This window comes from Clytia hemisphaerica, unplaced genomic scaffold, assembly GCF_902728285.1.
Source record: "Clytia hemisphaerica strain Z4C2 unplaced genomic scaffold, Clytia hemisphaerica genome assembly, whole genome shotgun sequence".
Classification (NCBI taxonomy): Eukaryota; Metazoa; Cnidaria; class Hydrozoa; order Leptothecata; family Clytiidae; genus Clytia; species Clytia hemisphaerica.
In genome coordinates this window covers 182682-206458 of record NW_027103851.1, presented here as the reverse complement: position 1 = coordinate 206458, position 23777 = coordinate 182682, and the positions used below count along the sequence as shown (strand labels likewise).

At 36.0% G+C, this 23777-nt stretch overlaps 2 protein-coding genes across 2 annotated transcripts in view; one reads left to right on the top strand and one right to left on the bottom strand.

Annotated features, from left to right (window-relative positions):
- The window catches only part of LOC136807664 (glycerol-3-phosphate dehydrogenase [NAD(+)], cytoplasmic-like), a 29972-nt gene extending 7079 nt beyond the window's left edge, over positions 1-22893 (top strand). Inside the window, exons 6-10 of the mRNA XM_067064258.1 lie at positions 18311-18423; positions 19333-19373; positions 19685-19874; positions 20463-20569; positions 22199-22893. Coding sequence (XP_066920359.1) covers positions 18311-18423; positions 19333-19373; positions 19685-19874; positions 20463-20569; positions 22199-22286 — 539 coding nt within the window. The 3' untranslated portion in view covers positions 22287-22893. The remainder of the gene's footprint in view (positions 1-18310; positions 18424-19332; positions 19374-19684; positions 19875-20462; positions 20570-22198) is intronic.
- On the bottom strand, positions 840-2903 carry LOC136807663 (uncharacterized). Its single transcript, XM_067064257.1, has 3 exons — positions 2744-2903; positions 1350-2626; positions 840-1009 (listed from the first exon to the last, which is right to left on the bottom strand). Exons 1-3 carry the CDS (start codon positions 2832-2834, stop codon positions 851-853), a joined length of 1527 nt encoding a protein of 508 aa, XP_066920358.1. The 5' UTR covers positions 2835-2903; the 3' UTR covers positions 840-850.
- Positions 22894-23777: the final 884 nt, after the last annotated feature.

Below are 23777 nucleotides of genomic sequence, written 5' to 3'. Positions count from 1 at the left end.
TCCTTAGATACCTAAAATCAATAGAAATTCTACTGCCATTTTATTGGAAAAGATGACTTTGAGGCTGAAAAGAAACTGATTGAAGTGAATGTGAAACTAGACGATGCTATCGTCCGTTAGAGTGTCAGTAAACGCGGGAAAATGTATATGCGCAGAGTCAGGGTGCCAGGGTGGTTTACGGGAAAAAAAGTTAAACACCTCCGCTACTGCTTACTCCGCCTGGGCTAAACTCTATTTTCAAATTGATTCCCGCCTCCTAAATTATTCCCTTTTTAGAGATCTTGTGTAGACGTTAGGATCGTCTAATGTCTAACCCACTTATCGGACCTACCCCGGTGAGGTAGAAGTCTATAAATTGAACTGATGTTCCTTCGTTCGTTCGTTTGCCGTTCGTTTGCCGATTTTCATTGTTTTTTTTCCTGATATTTCTTTCTTTTTTCACGCAAAAACATTATTTATAGTAATGTCCACCATCCGGAACTTTCTATTTATTTTTTCCTACTCCCCCCCCCATCAACAATTAATGATGAAATTTAATGCATTTTCGCTAACCGCTTCTTATTACAGTCTCTCAGCATCTAGTTTTCTTTGGAACTGGAATTGATATAACCTCAAAATCAAAATAATAATGAAGACACCAAGGAGCCTTGATAAAAACACTCATGGTCTTAGGGAGTGGTCAAGAAGTATAATCTTAGAGGGGAGTGGATTGTAAAAAGAATTCACTCTCTTAAATGGTGGGGGCAAAGGTTTTCGCACCCCTTTTCTAAAATCCTCCACCCCCTCTAGTAGATACTTTATGCGGACCGCTTCCTAATGTTAGGCGAAGACAATTTCGATTAAAATATTTTTAATTCGTCGATTTCTTCTTTTGTCTCAAACTTCGCCTTCTTGTAGCTGGCTGATTCACAGTTTCAGCTTGACTTGTTTTCCCTTCGCTCTTTTCATGATTTGGTACAATTTCATCTACATGATCGTTTTTTAAATTTGCTGTTCGGCGACCTTTAGTCTAAAAAGAAAGTACAATGATCGTTTAATATCCCAAGAAAGGTCTTCGATTTTACTTTACTATAACTGTAACTGAGATTTGAATGCTGCTTAAAAAAAAACAAAAGGAGGTTTAAATAGCTAAAGATTTGGAAATATAGCTTTTTATTTAGCACAGGTATAGATTATTAAATCATTCTTTTAAAACTAGATTAACAAAGTACTAAGAAAACGATGGTTTAAGCCCTGTAAGGTATTTTAGACATTTACTCTTTATTAGGTAGTGATAAGCGTATTGTGAAGATATCAGAGATTAAGAATAGTCGAGACTGTCCAAAAAATTGTGTAAATGTGTGAATTACCTTGCGTTGTTTCTTCTTTTCTTTTCCAGTCTTCTTATTTTCTTCCTTTTCGTTGGCGTCACTCGATACAATGATACGATCAATCCAGCTTTGATCTTTCATTTCATCGCCCACCTCGATCTCAGCAGTCTTTTCATATGGTTGTGTCTCAACCGATTCGTCTTCAAGACTCGAAGTTGATTCTCGCCCTCGCTTGGGATGCTTCTTTTCATTACTTTCTTGAAGAATTGTATTGTCTTCTTTACTTTCAACACTTACGTCAATCAATATTTCTTCTTTAATAAGATTCTCTAGTGTCGTCGGGTCCGATAAAGCATTATCTTCACGACGGTAGATCATGTCAACAGTCTTCATGTCTACCGTTCCTCCTTCAATACTCCCATCAGGACTATCAATTTTCGTTTCGTCCGACACTTCCTCATTAACCCCCTGCTCCGAAAGAATACCCAATTTAGCATGAACTGGAAGACTAGAATCGAATTCCTTCGCCTCGTTCTCGTCAATCCCCACGTTGTGTAACAATACCGATGCACTGACAGAAATATCCTGATTTTCCTCACCATACAGCGCTGTTTGTTGCTTATTATCCACTATTGCGGAGAAGTCTCCATCCTGCATCTTATTCTCATCAATTTCATCACACGTTGAATATGGCTTATAAGTAAAAGTCTCTTTGCGATCCTCATCATTCGACAGTGCTGCTGGACAACTCTCAGAAATAGGATCTTCAACGATAGTATCTTCTTCCTCGTCAACCAAATCGTAGTAAGAAGTAGAATAATAAGGAGGTGTTAGAATGAACTCATCCACGTATTCTCCATACTCTTCTTCATCTCCTGATTCTTGGTCTCCACAATTCATAGAACTCAAATTGGAGGACTCTAAAACATTCAAAACATCTTTCTTTCGTTCGAGCGCGTGCTCAATTTCGAAATTTTCAACTACTTGATTTTCAACTGCCACATCAATATTATCACTCTTGTTCTTTGTAGTGTTAACTTCATCTCCATTACACAGAATCTCCTTGTCTCCAACTGTCAAAGCACATTCCTTTGCTTGGTGACCTCTAGCAGAACTCTCTTTTCCTTGTTGACCACAATGGTCAGTGACTTGCTTGTCCAGAACACGACAATGCTCTGACAATGATATTGCTCGGTGTATCTTCTTTTTGCCTTTTTCAGCAAATTTATCTTCCACGATTCGTATGTCAGGCTTAAACAAAATGTCAATGAATTGTTTAGCCTTTGACTCCTCCGGGTATTTCCTTGGATTCAAACCTGGAAAATGAAAGAAATTATTTATTCAAGTTTTACGGAGAAACTTAGTAAATAAACAAACGACTTTGTAAATAGCTACACTTCTGCCATTTAGCAGGTTAAAACTGAAAGACTTACCTGAAAATACTTTGTAAGGTCTCGCTTGCTTTCGATGGCTTCCTTTGTATTCCTCGAATACTTCCCTCGGGAAAAAGATTTGTTCATTCATTTTGCGCGTTCGACTTGACAAAATTATTTTGCTTTCTGGTGAAATTTGGAGACGGTTTTGTTTGAGGAAGCTTCTCCATTGCTCCTTTTCTTCGTCACTTTGTTTTGTGACGTCAGTTATTTTATATTTCTCATGATCATTTTTCATAGGCAATTTCACAGCATAGTCACAAAAAGAGAGATCTGGAAGCGCTCGGGCCGTCCTTAGTGTTTTTGCCTACGGCTCTTAGTGATGTTGAAAATCGAACGACGGCCCAATAAACATACAAAATCAAAACAAGCCAAGCGAGCGGGAGGCAAAAAGTTGGAAAATGGCTTCACCAGTATTATTTAGTGCAGATGATTTGGATGATTTGTTAAATTTTTAGAAGAGCTATCATTTGATTTGCTATCAGAAATGGGAGCATGCTCAAGGTGTGAAAATTTTTAGGCGTCAAATTTTTTTCTATTTTGAAGCTAAATAAAAGTTTTATGGCAAAAGCTCTATTACGAGGCCCCCCAGCGGTTCGCGTGATGGCGTGATTGGGACTTTTTTCTTGCGTGATGACGTGATTAGAGATTTTTTTGGCGTGATGGCACGCTTCAAGATTTTGGCGTGATGCGTGATAGGGCAAAAATTTGAGGCGTGATGCGTGATTTGGGCTATTTTTCTCTATTTTTTGCGTGATGACAAATTTTAGCGATTTTCGTGATGCGTGAATCTGACCTCCGAACAGAAACAGCCCCCTCCATAGGACGAATAGGGTTAAGGGATTTGAGGGTAAAACTTTTGATTTGGGTTCTTTGACACTGTTAACAAAAAACTGCCTTTTCAAGTTGTTTGGTAACTTATTCTGTCAAGTGTAATTAAGAATTTCATTAGAAAAATGACAGGTTCTTCTTTTTAGACATGGTAAGGTTGTGTTTGGGGACTTTCTCTCCATTTGTCTTATTTATCTCCATTTCTTAATATTTATCTATGTTTTTTTTTTAACTTTCTGTAATCATCAAAAGTTATGAAGAACGTTCGAAATTTTTTTTCCGGAAAATCGTTATTTTTGAGGAAAAAAGTGACTATAAAATCTCAAACTTATCATGACTTGAAACACCAGGTAATCCCAACTTTTGGTAATTTTAGTCACTTTTCAGGGTGGAAATGGCAAGGGTCCCAAATTTACCAGATATCTGACAGGTTCCATTTTTCAAACTCTAGTGGCATGTCCCCGTTGACCGTCAAGGGCAGTGCCCCCGGGGGGGGGGGTTGCCTCTGGAATCTCCTGCAGGTTTTGAGTAAATCGGTTTTAAGTTATTTGATTGAATTTATTCGGTGTCTCGTTACATTCGATTTATTTGATACTAACGGTTTCAGTGCGAAAAATTGATAGAGAAAATGTAGTTTCGCCTTTTTGAGACGAGAAAGCGTCCGTTTTGGATGTCAGCATTTTGTTTGAAATTTTCTCATAAAAATAACAACCTAACAGTTGGGTAGCCTGAGACCAGATTTGATTGTTTTCTGCACACCACGCTGAAGCTCGAAAGGGATGTGTGAAAACAAACAATCTGAAGAATATGCAATCTCGAAATCGTAAGGACCACGTTCGCGTCTAAAAGGACTAGAATCACAACAAAGTTGCGTGATTGTGTTTATGAATAGGACGCCGTATCAGTTTTTGACTTTCCGGCGCACAACAAGATTCTTGCGGGAGGACTATTTTCCTCAGATGTTTAATTTTCAAGTGTCTTCAGAGGTTTCCGTGCGCGTAAGAAAATTATGAAAAGCTGTTATCAGGTTAGGTAGCCCTGACTTAGTAGTATACAAAAAGTAAATTTCAATGTGTAGATGTGGAGTTTTATTGTCGATATTTTAGTTGAATTGGCAGTTTTTTCAGCAGAAAAAAATATGAAAATTAATGGTTTATGATTTTTGGCTTAATTGGCTTTTATGAAGGATTGAGTAGATCCAGTTTCCTAGTCTACTGTGTAGAGTACTCTCTAATTTTATGTGTTAAAAACTCTACAGGTTGGTGTTTTTGTTTGTATTAAGGTCGTGTGGGTGTGGTCCATCGTTGAGTTTTCGTGGACTTTTTTCGTAGGTAGTGTTTTCAAGGAAAGGATTTCGAGGTCTTCTGTCGAAAGTCTATCACTCAAACAAAGTTTTTGGCCCTTATTTTGATAACTTCTCGTGATAGGTGGGCCAAACTATTTGCTATAGTAGAGTCCTCTCTTTCGCTTTTGGGTTGTCAGAACCTTAGCATGCTAATTCTCTGTAGGGGGGATATCATATAAGTTTTCTTACCCGTCATGTCAAAATCTTCAATATCGCTAGTGCGTTTTATATCATTCATCATTCCTGCGTGTGTTCTGGAGGTAGGTGGTCTTGGAAAGGATAAGCTCGGTGAGGCATTTTCATGTGTGTTCTCTCAAGGCCTGGTTTCTTTTTCGTTTTTGTTTCAAGTCATGATTGGTTGATTGGAGTATGATGTAATCCCATTGGTTTAGTTTGCGTTTTAGGGGATGGTTTCCATTATTGTACGGGTGTTAAGCTATTTTGATTGGTTCACTTTTTTTAGTCTATTGTTTTGCTTTTGAGGGGTATTGTTTTTGAGTGATTATTTTCGCGTGTCCGCGTTTTAGGTATACCGTAGTTGTTGTTAGATACGTATGAAAAGTGTGGCTTTCTTGGGCGTCGTTATGTTTTCCATGTACATAGTAGAGCTCTGTCTTTTTTGTTGAGGGCGTGGGGCATGTATTTTTTCGCCCGATTTCGCTAAGTTGGTTGGTAAGCAAGTGGTAGAAAATGTAATAATGTGTAGGTCAAGTTAGGAGTAAATTTATTAGAAATATCTATTTATTTGAAAATATACTATTATTTCAAAATTGGTTTTATTTGAAAAACAGATTTACAAAGACAGTCAAATTTTTACTAAAATATTTATCCTGATGATATTTACAAGGTTGTTTTTCACCGAATTTGGTGTGAGTGATGATGTTTTTATGTTTTTATGTCTTTTGTATACAATAAATGGTTTTGTGGGAAAGGTGTATTTCAGTTCTTCATCATTATTTATGAGGTGCCAGTGTCTATGGAGTATTTGTTTCAAGGGAGCCAAGCTCTCATAGTATTCTACAATAAAGGGTAGGGGGTTGCTGTATTCACCGTTTTCACGGTTATTAGTGGTTTTATTTGGTATTCTCCTTTTGTGGAAATAGTCGTTTTGGCTAATGTTGTGAAGTTCCTTGAATTGTTCATTTATCAATGTCAGGGGGTAGCCCTGCTGTATTAATGTCGAGCCGAGTTCACTCAATTCTTTTTTCAAAATTCTGTCATCAGTTGTTAAAAGTCGGTACCTAAGCGCCTGTGTGTAGATGAAGTTTTCTTTGCTGTGGTTCGGGTGGTATGACGAGTAGTGTAAGAGTGATTTTGTATCTGTCGGTTTTTTATAAACCTTACTTTTAAATTCTTTTGTTGATTTGTCAGTGTATATTGTTGTGTCTAGAAAGTTGATTTGGTCGGGGGAATATTCGACAGTGAACTTGATGGTTGGGTGGATAGAATTTATGAGGGTTTCTAAATCTTTTAATTTCTGAAGGCTTCCAGCCCAAAGAATAAAGATGTCATCTAGAAATCTTACATAATCTTGTATGTATTCCAGAAATGGGTTTATGAGAATCTTTTCTTGTTATAATTTTCCGAGAAATAAGGTCCCGTACGGCGGCGCCATTTTGGTCCCCATCGCTGTCCCGAAGCGTTGGTGGTAGAGTGTTTCTTCAAAAATGAAGTAGTTGTTTTCTAGGACAAAAAGTGTCTCTAAAATTTTGTTGTTCGTTGTATAAGTAGGGAGTGACTTTTTATGTAATTTTGTATATTGGTGTATAAAGATTTGACATCAATAGTGAGGAGGTATTTTGTTTGTTTAGCCAGGTGTTTCTTTGTCATCAATCTTTTTTAAAAATCTTTTGTGTCTTTAATGGAGGAGTGTAAGTTTGGTGTTAGTGGCTGTATGCATTTTGTTAAGAATTGTGATACGTTTTCTGTTAACGAGTTCACAGACGATACAATGGGCCTTCCTAGAATTCCTTATTTGTGGATTTTAGGTAGGATATAGAAAAGGTTGATTCGTGGTTCATTTGGTGGTAGAAGATACTTAAAGGTGTCTTCGTTTAGTGGTAATGGTAAAGTATAGTTTCCAGGAGGGCAGTTAAATTTGTTTGGATATCTTTTAAATGATTAACTTCCGTCATTCCGTAAGAAGTTTTATCAGCCCGATGATCAAATACTTTTTGTTTGTAATACTCCTTGTCAAGGATTACAATAGAGCCGCTTTTGTCGGCTTTTTTAATAACAATTGATTTATTGGTACTCAGTCTTTTTAGTGCTTTATATTCATGATGTGTTAAGTTTTTTGGACCTACCCCGGTGGGGTGGAGGTCTTATAAATTAACCCATGTTCGTTCGTTAGTTAGTGTGTTAGTTACCAGCTTTTCTCGAGATTGGCTCATTAGTTTTTTCTGATTTTTAGCACAAAGGTGCATGACCATAAACCCTCGAATGTGACGGAGCCCGATTTTCGAGAAAAAAAAAATTTTGGGCAAATTTGGGCCAAAAAACGGCTTAAAAACGGGTTTTTTGGACTTTCTGAAAAATTGGATCATTAATTTTTTCTGATTTTTAGCATGAAAGTAGGGTACAATCATAGTTAAAGGATGGCTCAAGCAGATTTTTGCAAAAAAAAATTTTTGGCTCAAAAATCGCATTTTTATCTATAAGAACCACTTTTAATAAGAATACATCAATGTTCTTAGCCATATTATTATTATTATTTTTATTAGTTTTTTTTAAGATGAAAATGTCACGGTGGAGGGTAATGATTTGAGTTTTCTGTAAACACTTATTATTTTTTTGGCTGAAAAACGAATCTTGATCTATAAGAATCACTATTTATGAGCATAGATCAATATTATTAGCCAAATTGTTTTTTTATTATTATTTTTTCTAACAGAAGAAAATGTCACGGTAGAGTGCGACGGTTTGAGTTTTCTGGAAACCTTATTTATTAAGCTGTGCATTTTTCTGATAAAAGCGCTAAATAGTTTTTTTATTTCTTTTTCAAAAATCTTTTTCAATAGTGTTGATAGTTTCTCTCAATAGATATGCTTTCATTTTCTTTATTTTTTTGTATTTTGACCAGTTATGTCTTATGTGTTTCATTTTTTCAATGTTCACTGATTAGTTTGATAACCAGGTAGGTCCATAAAAGTATCGTTTGTTGTTGTTGGTCTCTTGTTGATTTTTTTCAAAAAACGGGTGAGGTCTGTGGATGTTTTTCGGAAGTAGGTTCCAATTTTTGGATTCTCTGGGATAGGAGCTATCCAGTTTGTTTTTCGAGATTTCGAAAAAAGTATCTTTGGGATATTCGCGTAAGTAAACATTGAATAGTTCGACATTAATTTTGCACCATGAAGCTGTGCGCAAGTGGGAAGTGAATGTTGAGCTGCTAGGGTATGACGAAGTGCTTTGTCGTACAGATAAACACTTTCAAACTTGTGTTTCCTGGCTATTGTGGCAATCTTCTTAAAATAGCTGAAGAGTTTGAGTTTTTTCAGGGTGGTAGTGTAGGTAGGCTTGGCAGTATGTGTTCCAGGCACAGATCCAGGAAGGATAGTCACGGATTTTTTATTTTGTTTGGTTCGGCTTGAGATAGAGATTGTTGTTGTCGTCGAGTTGGAAACCCAGTAGCTCGTTGCTGCAGTTGGTGGAGGCCAGAGGGGGCAATATTTCGTCGAAATCAACGTACTCATGTTTCTTTTTTTTGTTTAGGGTGTTAGTTTTAAGACCTGGTGGGCTGTAGGGATTACTATAATCAAATGTACCTTGTGTTGGTTGTTGTGAAAAGCTTTGTTGAAGGTCAAAACCAAAAACATTTTGCTGCTCTTCGATATTGGGCTCATCTTGTTCGTCATTTGTTATGGGAATGGCAGAATTCTTGTTTCTGTTTTTTTTGCTGAGTAAGTCTTGGGTTGTTTTGATCCTGTGTAATCCTCTTTCGATGGAGGTGAGTAGTGTTATTAATGTTGTTATTATTATGAATGTTGTTCTTAATTGTATCGGATTCGGTTCTCATTGATCGGAATTCCTTTAGTACGTCTGATAGCTGGATGTTGGTAGTGTCGGTAGGAGGGTTGAAATGTTCAAATAATCGTGTTTGTAGTTCGGGTAATAGTTGTAATCGATTTTTTTACCACCATGTGAGAGTTGCAGCTCTTTGAGTTTGTTTCGTAAACCAGTGACGGATAACTTCCCCTAGTAGGCTATGGAGTGGTCACGGTTGGTATGTTCGTTTGCGTTGGACTTCCTTGTAGGCATTGTTGTAGAATATATGTTTTCGTTAAACTAATGATTTCTTGAAAATAGTAAATTTGTAATAACTGAGAAAAAATCTCACGACCGAAGAGCAAGGTCGAAGAAGAAGAAACCACGCGGGGTCTGGGTTGAATAAACACCGGGACGAGAGGACTAGGGAGAGTCGCGGGCGGTCTCTTGTCTACCGCCACTAACCATAATTTCACTCCTTGGCCCGAAACTGCGATAGCGTGGTATGACGAAATTCTTTTGTTTCAGGTCAAATTATGCGTAAACCTTAGGGGCTTATATTTTGGGGAGACCTCTTTTATACCAAAATATACTTATATTTTCTTGCTCAGAATTTTCTAGCGATTCTAATGATATAACGGCATCCTGATTAATCTCCAAGCAGCTCTTCGTGCTCCACGCATGCGCTCTAAAGGGAATGGTTCTGCAAGAAGACCTGCGAAGGTTCTCGGGTTTTCTTTGATGACCGACACTCTGAAATTTCAGAGTACTTTTCACGATTCAATCGCGGCATTCGCATAAAATTTATTGATTTGCTCGGGCCGTCAAAGGATGCGTGGGGTAAAGAAAATCGATTCTACTGCGACCGTGGCTTTCTTGCTCCGAACGAAATCCAAGATGGCGCCTGAAATTCACGTTTTGGCTCTTGGTCAATGTTTTGATTTTTTGACTTATAACGGTTATAAGGAAAGTTCAATGTTTTAAATGTTGTTTATTTATTTGTGTAGCATACACCTACAGAAGTGGCTGCTCATACTTAGTGACCTAAAAGCTTTGAAAGACTGTTTTGAAAGCTGTATTTTGTACAACTGATTTTGCTTGGATGCTTTCTTATTTTTGTTCAAGATGAAGGCTCAAACACCAACCAAATTATTACAGGTATGTTCTCTTATGTAATGATTGCTTCTCTCTTGCTATCTGCTTGATTATTAGGAGGAATGAAGCATTTTATCAGAATAATTACAACTTAACGTGTGCGAAATGTCTGTCAGGCATTCAACCGAAAAAAAATTTGATTCAAACACTTAAGAGGTTGACTAGTTTAGGCTCTCTTTGTATTGTTGGATATTTGGATACTCTTTTTGGGTAAAATATTAGTGACATTTTATGTTTGTTGAGCTTTTTTAAGCGGTTTCGATGATCAGTTTTTTGGGTTGATACTTTTTACAATCAGACTTCAAAAACCTTTCATGAGAACTTTTTAATAGATTTGGAAGATAAACAAATACCAACTCTAAGTTCTGGGAATTTTTGGGTTTGAAAAGGTCTCAAAACTCCAAATTAAATGATATTGTTTATGATTTTGTAGCCATGATATGTTCAGGTGCTCAAAGGGCATTCCAGCAGAAAAATAGTTAGTATTTTTGACAGGCGAAGATTCATATTGTACAATTGTACATATTGTACAATTGCCTGTTATCATCTGAAAAAATTCTTGGAAAATATTCAATTTTTCAAAAGATACATAGGTTTTTGCTACCTAGTTCTTACAAAAAATTGTTTCCTATAAAATGATAAATAAATCTTGAAAACTGCGGGCCAATCGGATACCGGTATCTGGTCACGTGTCATAGTTTTTCCCAGACCCCGCCGAACGCGGTGTAAAATTCCGCTGAATAAACTTTTCAGGTCATCATTTCCCTTAGCAATGGTGATTGGTTATGAGATTACATCATGACCGCATAATTAGATTAAAAGCTTAAGTGCACGAAAATAAGAAATCAAATCTGTCTTTGATGAATTTCTATCAAATTTTTTAGAAAGAATTTGGTATCATTGTGATGAGAATTTTTCAGACTACAAGTTAGTGTAATATTTGTTACTGGATACTGAAAGTTTAAAAAGTAATGGATCAAAAACGAAAAACATAAAACTACTTTTATAAACACAACATATAGAAACCAGCCCTCTTCGCATGGCGAGCCGTTTTTTTTTTCTTAACTTTTTGTAACGACCAAATTAAAGCTAAAACAACGGAGTTTACAATAGACACGATCAGAACACTTCGGGTAATCAGAGAAGCATTTTTTCTATTCCATCCCATTTCTCTGGCTTAATGATAATGTCAAATTCTTATTACTAACAAGCTAGATTAATAATGTAGCCTCAAAACTAAAAATCTATTGTATGGAATCTCGCATTAATCTTTAATCGTGAAAATTGTTGTCTTAATAATATAATAATTAAAATGAATAATAGAGTATAGTGGATGAGGGTCTCGAGCGCTTAAAAGACAAATCAAAAATTATTATTCATTGGATAAAAAAAGTTATTTTATTTGAATTACTGAAATACACATGAAATTACAAAACTGCATAAAAAAGCTTAAATGCAAAACCAGCTTAATATCAGTGTTTGTGTTTAAACAATTCTAAATTTATACAAAGGAATTAACAATGCTCTCTGACATAAATGTGACATGCATATGAACTTTAATGCATCTCACTGACGTGCGAATCACTGAACATTAAAAATATTTTATTTACAAAATTATAGGTACAGGGAAAAATTAATTCTTGCACAAATCATCATTTATATGTTCATACAGCTCCTCGCCAGTCCCAAAAGTCTTAACATTCACAACACCGAAGCATTCTTCGCTCCAGTTCGATAAAAAATATCGGTAATAAAAATCTTGCCTTTTAATAAATTCTGGACATGCACCATCACCATCTAAAATATGGATGTAAACATGGCTTTTGTTCTTTTCCTTGATAAGGGGATGGTTTCTCCAAGCATACTTAGTGACGATCAAATGCCCGTCAGATGATGGCATTACGCCTTCAAAGTAAAGAGAAAAATGAATTTCTAGCGGGTCTTGATTTACTTTCGAACGATGGGCGTTTACTTTTCTTAAGATAGCCGACGCTATTGGAACATAAGTAAAACTTACACGATAAACAGTGACGAATATCTTTCGAACCTCCTTCATGCAATCATCAGTGAAAAAGTTTTTCTTAGACATGACCCAACGGTACGTCATATCGTACACATCGTAGTCCGGATTCTTAATGACATCGAAGAGTGTTTTAATGACAGGGTGTTGCAAAGAAAAACCATCGTAATAGTAATACACAGCATTTGTTTGAATATTTCGATTCAATGGAAGCCAATCTATTGGTTTATGATAAGTGAAAATCCTTAAAACAATAATTGTCCATTGTCTCTCGTTCTGTAATAACTCCAGATTTTTGAGAAAATCATTGGGATAATGGAATTTGAATGTGAGAAGGACAAGAGTTTGTTTAATGTTTACATCATTTCCCATGATCTTCTCATCGTAAAGCTGCTTTATTAGTTCGGCTATTCTATGCTTTTCGTTCTCAGATCGAGAGTATTTAAATTCAAAATTGTTTGTACGAAATTGAAATTGATTAATACTGTAGTTCTTTCTTAATCTCACTATGTCAAAACCGTTGAAGTAGTTCACCATAAAACATGCTTCGTTGTCAAGCAAATCGTTTAATCCTTGCTGGAAGAAATGATGACGAAAAGTATGATAGTAAGTATTCAAATCCTCGTTAATACTAATGAAGGTGACGTTCCTGAACTCGGAACAACTTAACATTGAAAAGTTTTGGAAATTCTGCACAACACCATTTGAAGCAGTAAAATAAATACATTCTGATAGAACGTATAACAGGATTGCAACAAACATGCTTGTCCTCTTCTTATTTTGCCTTTCAAACGTTTTCAGTATCGATGATTTATTACTGCAATGAATCTGATTTAAGGCTGATTGTTTTGTCCTCCTATAAAAATGCATATTTAAAAGAATACCTCATTCTTATCCCAAGTATGAAACTTAAGACAATCACTGTTTGTTGATTGAATAAAATGATTTGCTGTCTGCTTAATTACTTTTCAATTAAGGGCTCTGGTCATAGTGAAAAATCAATTTCAGAATTTGAAGATAAAACCTTATGTTTTCGCTTCTTTGACATGTTTAAGAACAAACTGCTTTTGAAAAAATGAATTTAAGTAATTAACTTATGAGTAATTAAGGAATAGGTGTGGTATGGACCTTAATAAAACGTCATAACGACGCTGTTCATATACTTTTCACAAAAAAGCCTAATCTCCTTTGGGAAATCATTTTATTGTTTCAAAATTTTTTTAAGTTAATGACAAATAATTTCTTTATTTAGATTTTTTCGGAAAAATTTTCTATTTGGCTACATCCCAAGTTATAGCTGTTTTCGTAGGGAAATTTAGTGGAGAAAATTGCCAAAAATTAGGTCTTTTGGTTTTTTGTTTGATTTTTTACCAAGATTAGGGCTTTGAAAGTCCAGAGCACTTAACTTGGAAGCAACAGTAGGAGGTTGCTGCCATGTTAATTAAACTCCCTCAATTAAAAGCTCGTTAAACAGACTGATGCGATGCGATATGATCACGTGGAAAAAAGGACGAAAAGTTATTTCTTATCATGTCTCATTTCTTAAATTGCGCATTGAAACCACAGATATCTGTAAAGCCCGAAGGCAACTTTAAGCTTTCTCCAGCAAAAAAAGTGAAGCAAAAATTTGACTTTTTGAATTTCGTGCCGATGGATAGGATCTAGCATTTTAATTGTTTTCGGAGCGCGAGATAAAAAAAAGTAGGCGGCAAACGCCATTTCACATCTCTCAAACCGGTGATATTGCATATTTTAGTCACGTGACTTTGGTAGGAAATCCTTCCAAACCTAGGCTTCACTTTTCGATAAAAGCCATTCGGGCTTTACAGATCTGTGATTGAAACCCATCCCCTTTAAGTGTGCTTTGCTTGTCATTTTTCAACGAATGCTTCCATTCTAACATACCTGTATTATAAACCGTTGAAATAGTCCAGGGAAAGTGTGCAAAAAAGGATGCAATTGTGCATTTTTAGCTAGTAAGTCTAAAATTTGGTACAGTAGTACCTTAGGGGTAGACTATGCTATAGTCTAAGACGAGTAGTTTCATATAAAAGGAACGACGGGAATTTTTTACGGGGTTGGCTGTTGTCTTAGACTATATCAATTTGGCAGAAAAGCGGAAATTTTGAATTTCATGGTTAGCGGTGTGATCGGCCGGTCCGGTTCGAACAAATGTAAACAAACAGTCGGGTCTGATCGGTAATTGCCCCCACCCAATTCTTGCTGCTAATACAGATTGACCCGACTGGAAAAATGATTCCAAAACATGACGACAAAAAGTTAATCTGTAGGTGTGGAAATTATTTGTGCAATTCTTTAGCATTTGAGTCTTGCCTCCTATTAGTTATAGTTTGTAACTTCTTTGCAACAAGGTGTTTTATGTAAATGGTTTGTTTTGAATTTACTTTTAACAAGCAGAACTCAGATTCAAGCAAGTATATATCATATTTTTTTCAAGAACAAAAAGAGAAAGTATTAGAGAACACCCCTGTGTCACAGACCCGGTGGACCCCCACCCCGGTGGAAAAATAGGCCAAAAAATCGTCCCCGGTGGAAAAAATACCCTACATTTTCAACCCCACTGGAAAATTGCCCTATGATTCTATCCCCATTGAAAATTGAATGGAAAAAATTGAACTCCAAAACCATCCCTACTGGAATTTTTGAGCTGGAAACAATAGATTTTCTATCCCCATTGGGATTTCGATAGAAATTTTCATCCCCACTGTGGGAAAAGGTTCCACCGGGGCACTGAGACAGGGGTGTTGAGCATTTTTCTTTTTGGACCTACCCCGGTGGGGTGGAGGTCCTATAAATTAACCCGTGTTCGTTAGTTCGTTCGTTCGTTCGTTCGTTCGTTAGTTACCAACTTTTCTCGAGATTGGCTCATTCAATTTTTCTGATTTTTTGCACAAAGGTGCATTACTATAAACCCTCGAATGTGACGGAGCCCGATTTTCGAAAAAAAATTTTTTCCGGCCGGTAGAACCGGAAATGTCCCGAAAAAAGCGGTTTTTTGAGATTTTCTCGAGATTTTATCATTAGTTTTTTGCGATTTTTTGCACATAGATGCACATTAGTACTGCCGAAAAGGTGTCGAAAAACCGTTTGCCGAAAAAAAAATTTTTTCCGGTCTGTAGAACCGGAAATGTGCCGGAAATCGTCGTTTTTTTCACATTTCCGTCACATATTTTTCAACTTATTTAATTGTTTCTTTACAGAAAAATGTTCTTTATGATGATGCCCAAAACTTAGCATCGTTTGATTTCCAAAAAAATCATCCTTTGAATCCGGAACTCCTTAAAAATCGCCGGAAACAGCCGAAAACCGGCGTAAAACAACGGTTTTCCTTCATTTTTTCAACTTATACTCGACAGATTTTCATGATTTTTTGCACAATGATGTAAAATGGCAATGCCCAAAATGTGACAGAGCCCAATTTTCGAAAAAAAAATTTTCCGGCCGGTAGAGAACCGGAAATGTCCCGAAAAAAAAGCGGTTTTTTTGAGATTTTCTCGAGATTTTATCATTAGTTCTTTGCGATTTTTTGCACATAGATGCACATTAGTACTGCCGAAAAGGTGTCGAAAACCGTTTGCCGAAAAAAAAATTTTTCCGGTCTGTAGAACCGGAAATGTGCCGGAAATCGTCGTTTTTTCACATTTCCGTCACATTTTTTCAACTTATTTAATTGTTTCTTTACAGAAAAATGTTCTTTATGATGATGCCCAAAACTTAGCATCGTTTGATTTCCAAAAAATTCATCCTTTGAATCCGGAACTCCTTAAAAATCGCCGGAACAGCCGAAAACCGGCGTAAAACGGTTTTCCTTCATTTTTTCAACTTATACTCGACAGATTTTCATGATTTTTCTTTCACCGTTAAACATCGATGCGTTTCTTAATTGCTTTCTCCGTTCCAATAGATATATAAATCGAAATTTAAAATTATACATTATTTCCATTAAATTCTAATTATTCGTTTTATAAATAGGTAGGTCCATTAAAGTATTACTTGTTTGTTTTTATTTTGAAAGACTCATCTTCTCGTAATGCAAACTTGTATCTGCCAGGTTTATCTCCAGTGTATATGGTATGTTTTGTCTGATTGCTCTAGGAAAATTTTATGAAGAGTGACATTTTTCAAATATCACTTCACAGCTTTTTTACAAATTAATGCATTATTTTTCTTTATCAATTTTTTTTAATTTTCATAAAAGGCATAATTGTTGGTTTTGATTTTTTGTCTACATATATAGTTTAGGCGAGACCAATATAATTTGTCGTTTTTTTTACAGACCGCAAGCTTTAGGTAAATTTTAGGTTTGGTCGTGGCGTGCCTGTAAACACAGACTCTATCCGCCGCGAAACATATTACGTTTTATAATATACAAACTATGTTATATCATAATAACATATTATACGGACGATAGCATCGTTTACCTTAGGGGGTATAAAACCTTCTAAGCCTCTGACCCACCATCGGAACACCTGTGTGTTTAGACCAGACCAGAATACCTCCCAGTTAAGAAAGAAATTTTTGTCTTCAAATATTCTTTTTCTTCAAAAACATGTCTATGATATACCGTTGGATTTGAAAAGGTATTTTCGCACTGATTCTAAAAATCATCAGCATACGTGATACACATGTATTTTTGGGCAGCTTGCTGAAGTCAATGTACGCTTGTGATTACCATTTCACTAAAAGTTACTGTTTTTGGTTGATCGACAAAAAGGCTGTTCTTTTTTGTTCTAACATGATAAACAAGTCATCTCCTCGGGTTTGGAATTGACTAGGTGGCTTGAAAGTGAAAATGACTTGGATCCACTTAAAGGTTCGACAACACACCATCCGAGCCTTGACTGGAATGCTTAAGGTCCTTCACCACAACTTGGTATGACCCTCAATAGTTCTTATGTCTTCGCACAATTGGAACCGATCAACAAACACTTCAAACCAATCCTTTAGCGATTTTGGTAAGTGGCGTAAGATTGAAGACAAGTGACTCCACTTCTTGACATTATCGCACGTTGGAACATCTTCTATGTCAACCGGAAATTCCCTTTGGGTATACAAACGCGTGGAAGTTTGATCAAGCTATCGCTTGTTGTAGAAGAGACGCAAAGATTTTCGATCAACTGGGACTTCTTGAGCACATAGTGTTTCTCGCAAACCCAAACTTTGCTCGATTCAATTTTTTTTATTAAATTTATCATCAACAATTCGGCCTTTCAAGATTTGAGCCAAAAATTTTGGTGGGGTTTTGAATAATCCATACTCAGTTTGAAGGCATTTTTAGACTCTCGTGAGCCTAAGTTTTTTAGGTTTAATATTCACTGAAAGGGAAAATAACAAACCATATAGATACTATCAACCTAAATATACTTTCTCTTCCTTCGTTTTGTATTTACTGTTTATGTGTATAAAATTATATATGCCTACCCTCTGAGTACCCTACCCTCTACACTGGCAGACTACTGCACTGGTGCATAAACTTTAAACTTAAATTCGATCTGAAAAGTAAGAAAACTATAAAACAAGATAAATTAAAGTTTTTGCTCGATATATATGATCCCTCCCAAGTCAATAACTTTTATTAACAACTCTAAAATAGGTGAGCTATTAACAAAAGTATACATTTATTTTGCAAAAGACAACCTCCTCCAAGCGAAAAAATCGGCCATATTTATTTACTTTCTGCAGGTCCGATGTCCTGGGCACTAGTATGTTCGTAAACAATAACATCGGCCAATCAGATCGCTTCGCGCTTTCAGACTATCTCTCTTCTTGTGACAGTCTTCTTGTTCACAGTCGCAAAGCGTAATAGGGGGCCAATAGGTAATCAGGACAATTACGCGCTAATGACGGCTTACTATTGGTCCAAAGTTTTGAAAAAAAATTAGGATTTTTGCGTCTAACCAACGGGAAACCGTTATCGGGGTGCAATCAGTCAAGAATACCCTTGCATGCCAATCCCTATCTGGTGTTGCCTTTGGTTGCTCGACGCTGCAAGGTAGTCAGAAGACAATCTTCACATGTTTTTCCTCCCCAACCATCTTATTTTTGCAATGGGGACATTAGTTTTTATGTATAGAAGAAGACTGAAAATGGTTCTTTAGTACGATATTTAAATCATTTCAGGATTCCTGTTAAAACTAGCTTGGCGTTTGAAAAAGGATCAAGGAACTTCTATTTTTTATAATTTCCCTTTCATTGCTTTTCGTCCTTGTAGGGTGTACGGAAGAGACTTTATGGCCAATGTGGAAAGAATTGTTTCACTGTTCCTACTTCAAGATAAATTGTGTCCGAGATGTTCATACTGTGGAGCTATGTGGTGCTCTGAAGGTCAGTGGAATATTTGTCGAAAAAACGGCCAAGAACATAAATACGCCCCCTTCTCGCAGACCCGGTAAGATTTTTCAGACAGTAGAGGTAAAAATAACGGACTGACACTCGATGGGATTGATATTCTCTTTTTTTGCTGGGGATTTGAATTCCATTGTTTTCAAATCAGAAATTCTTAAAGGAGAATTAAGAAAATTACCGGGAACGATATTTTTGCCAATTTTTCCAGTTGGAGGGGTCCCACCGGGTTTGCGAGAAAAAGCTGTATGAATATTAAAGCCCAAATTTCCGGGTTATTCTTGGCAGTTCTTGGTGCTATTTTGATGCCCAAAGGGCCAACTCAATGGATTAGTTTCTTTGTCCCTTCTATTAGAAAAAAACTTTGAACTGAAACTTCATGAAATCAACAATATAATTGATTGAAGTCGAGGCAATCCTTGATGAAACTTATACTTGGTACTCTGTATATCTTACGTTTATGCTGGTAATTTACGATAATGCATTTTGAGTTGGCCGTAGATGTTAGGTGGGGTACAAACATGATCATATGAAGTGCTTCCCGTGGCTTTATGCTACGATGATCAATATGTCGCATTTAGCTCTGAGTATTATCATTAAAGATTGTCTCGGCTTCACAGTCAATTATAGTATGTCAATATATCAAACGAAATCGGGGTACATTCAAATTTATATAACATAAGAAACTCACTGTTGCTCTCGTCTTCTCGGCCTAACTGTGGGTGTTTAATTTTTCTTTATACAGTGGAGTCTCCATAACTCGGACACAATTTGATCGAGTTAAGGAAATTCCGAGTTACGGAGTACGGTCTACGCATTGTTAACTGAACCATAAAAGTTTTTCGAGTTAAGGAGACATTCGAGTTACAGAGGTTTTTGCGTTTCTCTTAGAATGCGGTAGCTGTGGGCGCTGGAATCATCGATGCTTTAGAGTAAGAAATCTTCAAAATGTGTTTTTATAGGTAGCTTGATCAGATTCGTATTCTCTTTTCGGATCTTTCAGTGATTTATGCCTTTAAAGCAAGCTAAAATGTTATATAACGGGACATAGCAGAATGTAAAAAGTGTGAAAAATCACCAGATTTTGGTTGTTTTATCTCCTATCATAATTTAAAATTTATCCTTGAAACGTTACTAACAAGCTATAACCAAGTCCTAAGCTTTTTAAGATTTTTGATCAAACACTGGTTTGAACAATAGTTGAACCCAAACATAAACCGAATTAAATGAACTTCCCTTTTAGATTTGGAGACAACACCAAAGCTGCTGTCATTCGATTGGGTTTGATAGAAATGCGGCTATTCGCTAAACATTTCTTTTCCGGAGTCGAGGAAACAACTTTTTTCGAATCATGTGGATTGGCTGATCTTATAACTACTTGTTATGGTGGCCGGAACAGAAAAGTAGCGGAAGCGTTCGTACGCACCGGAAAGGTAAATACACGTCATCACAGTATCTTAAAGTAACTGATACAATTTTACAAATATGTGAAATTTAACAGTTTTGCGTGGGTATTTTACTTAGATGACTTTTAAGTAGGAAGAAAACTGACCCATGCACCCACTCAACCCACTTCATCCAGGCAACTTAGCCAGCCTCGTATTACAGTGGCGTCTCCATAACTCGAATTTGCTTATGGAGTAAGATTTTTAAGGCATTGTTAACTGAAGGGACCATAAAAGTTGTTGAGGAAACATTCGAGTTAAATAGACTCCACTGGAATACAAATAGAATTTTTTTTTATTAGATACAAAGTAGCTCACATCATGTCATCATGTTTTCTAGAATAATGTCTATATCGCCGTGTCAATTCAAGACAGCCTTAAGTCCATTTTTTCGATTTTGAGATAATTGACTTTAAAGGTTGAGATGTGTTGGACTTAAGGCTACACATTTTATGTCAATGTTTCATAGAAAATAAAATTTGCACTAAAATTTAGGACTTAAGGCTGTTATGTACTTATTTCTTGAATCGATTTCGGAAACTTAAAAAATATTATATAAAAAATATTTTCGTCTAGTCCTTAGAAGAATTAGAAGCTGAAATGTTGAACGGACAGAAATTGCAAGGACCTCATACTGCATTTCAAGTCTACCAATTACTCAAAGAAAAGAACATCGAAAAACAGTAAGTTCATATTGATTCTTTAACTTCTCAAGTGACATAAAATTGCATAACGTGGGAAACTCACACTTACACTTATCAGTAGAAAATTGGATTTTTGCCGGCGAATATTAACTGCCAAATAATTTTTGGTTACTATCCAGTCTAGGTTACTTTGAACATTGTTTCGTTTAAAATTGAAAAGCGCTAAATTTTGGGTTTAACGCAAAGGGTTGCAACAGAAAGTAAAACAAATGCAGAAATGACTCAGTTCATTGTGGTGAAAACACTACTTAATTCCTCTGAAAAAACGACGTTATCTAGTAAATAATTCGTCGGCAAAACTAACTACCGCGTCATTTCTCTAATCTAACACGCCCTCTTTAATGTATGTTGACTATTGAATTTGATAAATTTAGACGAATTCTAATTTTGATTTTGATTACTAAATTTTTCTTAAAGGAAAGAAAGGTCTTCGTTAAAAAAATAAGTAATATCTCGCTAGAAAGGTATTTTCGAGCGGCTGATTTTGAAGCATTTAAATGGTAAACCGATGTACGACGGTACACTATAAAGTGTTTGTATTATTTTCTATCCATATTTGGCTGAAGTATCTGTTTTTTGGACCTACCTGGAGGTCCTATAAATTATACTTTGTCCGTCCGTCCGTCCGTCCGTCCGTCCGTCCGTCCGTCCGTCCGTCTGTTACCAGCTTTTCTCGAGATTGGCTCATTAGTTTTTTCTGATTTTTGGCACAAAGATGCGTATTAGCAATGCCCAAAACATGACAGAGTTTGATTTTTGAGAAAAATTCTTTTCCGGCCGATAATGCCGGAAATATGCCGGAAATCGCCGTTTTTCTGGATTTTCATTGGGCTTTTTCCTTATAAATGGTTATTTTTTCATTCAAAAACATTATTAATAGGAATGCCCACCATCAAGCATGTTTCAATTTTCAATAAAATTTATTTTTGAAGCCGGAACTATTTAAAAATCGCCGGAACAACCTATTTTCGACGGAAAGACAGTATTTCTTGAATTTCTCGAGCTGTACTTTATATTTTTTTATGAAATTTTTCACACTGATGCAATATGACAATACCTAAAATGTGACGGAGCCCGATTTTCGAAAAAACATTTTTTCCGGCCGAAAATGCTGGAAATATGCCGGAAAAACCGGTTTTTTTACATTTTCATGAATTTTTTTCTGATTTTTTTGCAGAAAGATGCGTATTCGCAATGCTCAAAACATGGCTGAGTTCGATTTTTGAGAAATTTTTGTTGCCGTTTTGGCAGATTTTCATTAGATTTTTTTCCTTGTATTTCTATGTTTTTGACACAAAAACATTATTGATATCAATGCTCACCATCAAGCATGATTCAATTGTCAATAAAACTGATTTTTGCGACCAGAACTTTCTATTTATTTTTCCCTACAACCCTTCCCTCTCCCCTTATCAACAATCAATGATGAATTTATTGCGTTATGCATTTTCGCTAAACGCTATATTTTCTGACTGATTTTTTTCTCCTCGCATTGCTATCTAACTTTCATCATCAGGTAGGTCCATTCAGCATCTAGCTTGTTTAAATAGGTTTCCACTTTTCACCAGTGTGTCTTTTTTACTTTCGTTTTGTGTTTTCTTTTCTTAGGTTTCCACTTTTCACCAGTGTGTATCGTATTTGTTACGAAAATGAAGATCCTTCTCATTTGATTGATACTTTACGGGATCATTATTGATGGTGGTTGTGAAGATGGCTAATTGTTTGCATTGTGAATTGGAATGAAATTAACACTCGCTACACAACTACAGTTGACGCTCTTTAATTCGACGTCCTGTTACTATTCGATACGCTCCATTATTCGATAATATTGAAAGTTGTGATCAACAAGAAACTCTCATAAACAACGCTCTACTATTTGATAAGCTCCATGATTTGATAATATTGAAAGTCGCCGTCAACAAGAGATTCTTTTATATGACGCTCTACTACTGGATACGCTCCGACCCAATCCCCCTCGAAAATCGAATGAGAGAGCCTCAACTGTAAACATTAGTGTTCGGTCAACCACTGGTTTATGAAAAACATTAACTCTTAAAGATGCAGAAAACTCGTTCAATTGCGATTGAAATACCAAGTCCTGGACATTTGGTCATTGCTGACCACTTGACTTTTTTAAGGAGCAAAAACCGTTTTCTATGTATGAAAAAAGCTCTCAAGCTAAACAAGCTTTGGTGAAATCTTATAAAAGTTTTGAATTAAAAAAAGAAGAAATTGGAGGAAGGCTTAAGTGCCACCGGAAAAAATCTATTTCGCGTTTCGATTAATCTTTACTTTCTGTAAAAGGTTTCCAAAAACCGTCAAAATATTTTATTCTATGTTTGGTTTTTGAATATTGAAATCCTTGAAATCTAATGAAACTTTCATATCAGATTTGTTGCAGAACACTTTTATAAGTTTTGAATATTTTTCATATTTTGCATTGGCTTCAAATATAGTAATTATTTAAACAATACATTTTTGTGTCATTTGCTTTCCTCATAAATAGACTAGGTGGAAGTATGGTGCGTCCTTTTTTGCTCACATTAGAGCATTTCCCCTGAATTCCGAAGGTGCGTAAGCATACCCTAAACACCACAGTTTAGCTTTCCATTTAATTTAACTCATCTGAGGAAAGACTATGAGATTTTTTTTCGCGTAGAAATAACAACGCAAATTTTCAACATGAAGGTAATAAAGATAGATTGAGTGAAAACCTTTCGGTAATGACTTATCTAGATTTAATCATATAAATTTATTCATTCGTTCAAATCTTTTATAAATCCATTCAAACTTCAAGCGGCTTTCCTAACTTTGATGTACCATCATTGGAAGCAATTGCAATTGCAATTGCAATAAAATTCAGATTATAGCTTTATAAAAACAGAAAGAGGCTCTTCCGGACCCTTCCGTTAATTTAGAGCGTATGCGTGGAATGCGTTGAGCTATTTGGAGGTTAAGTTGAGTTTCGTTGTTTAATCTTTTTAGGCATGCGGAGCGTACCAAAAATAGCAATTTCATGTCCATTTCTCTTTATTTTGAATTGTTCGGATCGGGAAAATAATTCTAACATCAGGCCATAGTCACAAGAAAATTACCATAGTCAGGAATCGAACAATGGCGCATTGTTCTAGCTTATTCATCTCGATTTTACTCGGTCCCAGTCCGCGGGTGGTGGGTACATTTTGTA

Bases quoted from the DNA above. Each gene is read 5' to 3' on its own strand.
- LOC136807663 (XM_067064257.1), bottom strand. From the start codon at position 2,834: ATGAATGAACAAATCTTTTTCCCGAGGGAAGTATTCGAGGAATACAAA. The intron at 2,627-2,743 runs GTAAGTCTTTCA...TTCATTTTCCAG, and splicing joins ACCTTACAAAGTATTTTCAG to GTTTGAATCCAAGGAAATAC. The intron at 1,010-1,349 runs GTAATTCACACA...CTTTCTTTTTAG, and splicing joins AAAAGAAGAAACAACGCAAG to ACTAAAGGTCGCCGAACAGC.